General features: G+C 37.8%; 1 protein-coding gene across 1 annotated transcript; it reads right to left on the bottom strand.

Moving 5' to 3' along the window:
• Positions 1-2,832: 2,832 nt before the first annotated feature.
• LOC133723601 (probable WRKY transcription factor 49) lies at positions 2,833-5,004 on the bottom strand. Its single transcript, XM_062150487.1, has 3 exons — positions 4,508-5,004; positions 4,239-4,382; positions 2,833-3,502 (listed from the first exon to the last, which is right to left on the bottom strand). Exons 1-3 carry the CDS (start codon positions 4,762-4,764, stop codon positions 3,022-3,024), a joined length of 882 nt encoding a protein of 293 aa, XP_062006471.1. The 5' UTR covers positions 4,765-5,004; the 3' UTR covers positions 2,833-3,021.
• Positions 5,005-5,391: the final 387 nt, after the last annotated feature.

The raw sequence follows: 5,391 nt of genomic DNA, 5'->3' as shown, positions 1-5,391 counted from the left end.
TACGTGATACCCTTGATTATGGGATAGACCGATAGACTCAGGGCTGGGCATTTAGCCCGAAAACCCGAAAATTGGCCCGAAACCGGCCCAAACGGTCCGGGCTTTAAAAAATAATTTCATAGTTTTGCAAGGCCCGGCCCGAAAGCAATATAAACGGTCCGAGCCCGGGCCTAAGAAATCAGAAAAAAAAAAAAGCCCGAAGGCCCGTTTACTAACATTTTCTATTAATTATTATATAATTAAAGCTATTACCCTACTGTCTCTCTTCCTCTTTTCACTGCCGCACACTCTCCTCTTCCTCTTCTTCTTCTTCTTCTCTCATCGACTCATCTCCTCTCTTATTCTTTGTTCATCTCTTCTTTTCTCCTCTTCTTCTTCTTCTTCTTCTTCTTCTTCTCTCATCGACTCATCTCCTTTCTTATTCTTTGTTCATACCTTCTTTTTCTTCTTCTAGCTATGACTTTCGTCATCTTAGATACTCAAGTTTTCATTTCTATTTATCCATACCTCAAATTTCAGTTCATGAGTTGATGTAAACAGAGTTGCAGATCGGGAAGTTTCAGTTTCCATATCTTAGATCAAGATGGTGCAACATGATGTTCCAAATCTCAAGATGGTGCAACAGGCCCGAAAACCCGAGAAACCCGATCCGGAAAACAAGGTCCAGTCTCTCTCCGATCTCGACTTTCGGAAAGCTTGATCTGAGACCGACCCGAAAACTTCGGGCTCGGTCCCGAGCTTGGCAATATGACCCTCGGGCTGGGACCGTGCCCAGGCATAGGATAGACGGGAGGGGCTTCCGAGAGGGTTAGTTTTGTCAATAGAGTGTCAAGTTTTCCTTTAATTTTTTTTTAATTTTTGAAATAAGGGTTATGTTCTCTAAAAAAAAAAAAAAAAAGGGTTATGCGGCTGCCTTCAAGCCTTGATTAATGAAACGGATGAATACATAGAGGGGACATAGTGATAAAGCAAGCCCACTTAATACCTCCTAATGCAGTCCAAACTCAACAAACCCAGAATCATGGCAGAAGAGACAAGAACAGATGAATCAACAGTGGTCCTAGACCACGTGTCAATTTTTGCTTCAATTTCTCCTTTTGTTTGTAACCGGATTCATCTCCTTTAAAACTATAGCTGTAACCAGAAAATGATCGATGAATTATGAATTGAATCAAATTTCCTTTGTTTTATCTTCCTTTAATTGTTGCTCCTATCATCTGGTATTAGAGTATGGCTCCTTCACGGACCGTGCAGACTTCCGCACCCTCCACCACTCCTACCGCCTCCGCTTTCGTCCCACCACCACCAGACCCTAACAAAAAAAAGAAAAAGAAACAAAATTGCAATGGAGTGTAGTTAGGGTAATACATAAAAATAAATAAATTAAAGTAATAGATAAATAGAGGGGGTGAGTGAATAGAGAAAATAGGGGTGAGAAAAGCATCACCCTTTATTAAACTTTAATTTAATGATAATCTATAATGTGCGTGTATTTGGGTAATTTTTTTTCATGCTCATTTTGGCAAACAAAGTGGGTTCTTTTGAATATAATATAGGATAGATAGTTTTATTTTTTTTAAGATAAGAGATAACTATCATTTCAATCAAAAAAAAAAAAAACTATCATTAGTAGCTGACGGAAACGGCGATTATATCAACTCCAAGGTTTGGTACATGTCTCTAGACCAAGAAAACAGAAGACATGATTAACACCACTTGTTAGTTCCACTAAGCTTGTTTATTCGAACGGGCCTACAAGTAATAAAAACAACCTAATATCTAGAAAGTTGAAATTCAATCTTACAGGCTGCAAAAAACAAACCCTAAACTAGGCAAAAGCTATGGCCTAAAGAGACCCAAACCCTAGCCCAAACTAATGTAGAAAATCTAGAAGGTTGTAGCCCACTAGAAAACCCTAGCACCCTAGCAAACCAATCGTTGCCGCCATCACCAATACTTGCGACACATTCCCATCCCTTGCTGGCAACCATCGCCGCCGTCACAATTTTCCTAGATCAGTCACTGAGCAAACTACCAACCAAGGGAGAAGTTGTAAGAAAAAGTCCTTCCCCACTGATCGTGATAATGATATAGCCACCATCAATAGCACCCAGCATAAACAATCCAACACTTCAACGTGTATCCTCGAGTATCGCAACACCATTTGTCAAAAACCTTCAAAACCCCGTTGAGATCCAACCGCAAACGGAAGAGCAAGATTGCAAGAGTGGAGCGAGAAGGTAGAGAAGATTGACCTTTTGGAGAAATTATTTTCCGCAAAATAATACAATATCGAGACTCCTGACAATTAAATAAGTAATGCACCATTTCTTATTTATTTTTATCTCCTTTAATTTTTCATATATGAAATGGACAAAAAAAGCTTGCGGCTATGTATTATCTTTGGAGTCTCGATAAATTTTGAAATATGACTTTAGATGAATGATACGTGTTATAGAAATGAAACTTATTGTTGGATCATGGAAACCATTTGGAGCAAAATAAAACAAAATTATAGTTTTCATACTTCTTATTTGTCTTTTAAGAATATATTCTGCTTACAACATAAAGTAAAATATATTTAGACGATAGGTTTGGTTGGTGTTTGGTGTCTTCATAACTTATGGGGTCCTACTTTTCATGAATAATATAGCAATGTACTTGTTCATCGGATCATACAAACCATGTCATAACCGGCTTTCACCTGATTTTCGATGCCAAATTTAGTTACTACACCTCATTTAGAATCTCAAGGCTGATCAAGACAAAATGAAACTCATTTGATAAATTCAAGGAGAATATAGAAAAATATAGATGGAACTCTTGCCTCCTCAATATCAAAATAAATAATGATATAACAAGAACTATCATAATCTTAATTACTAATATCCTTCTTGCTATGTTGACGACAAATTCTACATTGGATTTTAACATACATTGAAGATCATTAATATTGTATATATGTATATATATATATAAAAACATTAGGATTATTTAGCTTAAACAACTAAACTTATGGATTCATCCAATGCTGTGATTGATCCCAACATCAAAGTAACTAGGCCATGACAGAGAAGGAGGAGAGGTTGGAGGTGAACGGTAAGAGCAACATGAAGAATTTGAAGAAGCACTTGAAGGCTTCCTAATCATAAATGGCACCACATCTTCAAGCAACCCTTGTGACCCCCTCTCTTCTTCCACAAACTCTTGAGGTTGGTCCGTAAATGCGCCGGGCTGCAGATCATGTTCCGGGTCTGGAGTAACGCTCCGCGGGCTTTCTTGAGCATCTTGCTCATGGTCCTCGGGTTGTGCCGCCAAGGTTCTCTTCTTGGGCTTTTTCGTTGGTGGATTCGGATTCTGGGCCTGGGTAAGGTGGAAAAATGGATATGCAAAGTGTAAGTGGAGGCCTTCATAGGTGATGATGAGTGTGTCCGGATCCTCACTAGACCTCTCCACTTGCTTCTTTGCACTGCATCTTGGGTTTGTGCACCTGTAGTAGCTCCTGTTTGTTTGACCAACACACAATCCAGAAACAAAAGCTTGGTAAGGAAGTGCACAGAAAAAAAAAAAATCAATTGGAGGAAAATGCCTGTACTATTGCAGCAATTTGTCAAATGTAAACCTTTGTTTAATGGCTTGTAAGGGTTTATAGTATAGCCTAGGACCTAAGCTTGACCTTATTTAGGCTAAATGTACTAGGATAATGTTCTTTGGGGTTGAGGAAAGATCAATAGAGTGGTTGGCTTCGTGTAGCACTAATTAGTATTTACACTTGGGAGTTAGGATTTGGGCTCTGCTTAATTGGTATTATAATCGGAGTAGAAGCATAGGATATTGAAGTGGTTAGTTAAGGATGCTAGGCTTTAGATGCAAAGTTCAATGGTTTAGGTCCCTACTCTAAAATAAACAACTGATGCAATTCCATCTGGTCTTGAAATCATAAGAACTCTGATTTACAAGAAAAACAATTTTATATAATTCTTTCTTTCATATATACATAAAATATAACACATTATCCTCACTTATTTTGAAGTTTCTTTTGCTAGTCACAAAATTCAAATTATGCAAAACGTAGAGCATATACATCTTTCTTTTATTCGATTGGGAAGGAAGAGTATTACATTTTCAACTGAAAGATTTTGCTCCATGAACATATTAGAAATTAATAACATAAAATCTCACAATTAAGTTCAATCAATAAGGGAAGAAGGATGAGCTAGCTAGTAAAAGTTGTTTACCTAGGATTTGGGCTATTCTTGATGGATTTCTGTCCATACTTCCTCCATTTATATCCATCATCAGCCATTCCACTGTCACAACTTTTAATCTTCAGAGTATACTTGTGCTCAACCTTACTCAAACCCCTCTCCAATATTGAAAGTCTGCACTTAAAAAACAAGATACATATCATATAATGCACAATCATCAACTTTATATACAAAACCCAATTAAAATTCTTCAATACTTGTCCAGAAACAGTGATTTAAAAGAAATGCAAATTACTGACCTGGCTTGTGAGAGTTCTTGGGGTTGGACTGTTATCCCAGTTGTGACAGACAAAGCAGTCTCAATATCATGGATTGTTGGTCCAGAATAGACGTTCTGCACGAACCGGTTAAGTCCCTCTTTGTTCGAAACACTCATTTGCTGATACTCTACAGCCTCCTCTGGTAGCACAAAGAACGGAGACTCATTGTCCAAAAGCTCCCTCACAAGCTCCTCTTCCAACCCATCCGGCCAATTAGTACTCATTGCTTCCTCCATTAATGCTCGTAGAAGAAGAAGAAGAAGAAAAGGCTTTGAAGAAATGAGTTTGACAGGAAGAGAAAGACGACTCTTAATGGAGAAAAGAAAGGGAAAAAGTGGAGCAGATGAAGAGGAAGTTGTCACCTCTACGTGTTTGCCTCTTGACTTTTAAAGTAAGAGGAGGAAAGGGAGAGCTGTGTTGGTTTTGTATGGATTTCTAACCCTACTTTGACTTAATACTAAGAATTCTATTCCCGTCAAACAGTAACATATTTGGTAAACTGAACACTATGGCCACCACCAGCACCTCATTATTTTAGCTGGGGTACTATACTTTCTTCTTGTCTGCATTTATGCCAAGGTAAAAATTTCATTCAAATTCAAGAACAGCTCGAAATGTTTTACGTGCTTTGCTGTATTCTCTGTGATTTCATTTAAGGGTGTCTTTGTCTTGTTATATTGTGTTTTCAAGAGGTAGAGGGTGCTAAGTGGACCAAAGCTATACCTGACCCATTTCAACCAGAGTAGCAAGAGTCAACTACTAAAGAATCAATAAAATTATACCCTTTTAATTAGTTTAAAAGAGTTGTTCTCTCACTCTTTGGATAAACAATCAAAGAGTTGATCTTCATTAATATCGTTCCT

The sequence above is a fragment of the Rosa rugosa genome, chromosome 7 (assembly GCF_958449725.1).
Source record: "Rosa rugosa chromosome 7, drRosRugo1.1, whole genome shotgun sequence".
NCBI lineage: Eukaryota > Viridiplantae > Streptophyta > Magnoliopsida > Rosales > Rosaceae > Rosa > Rosa rugosa.
The sequence above is the reverse complement of the archived record's forward strand: the minus strand, read 5'-3'. Positions and strand labels throughout refer to the sequence as shown.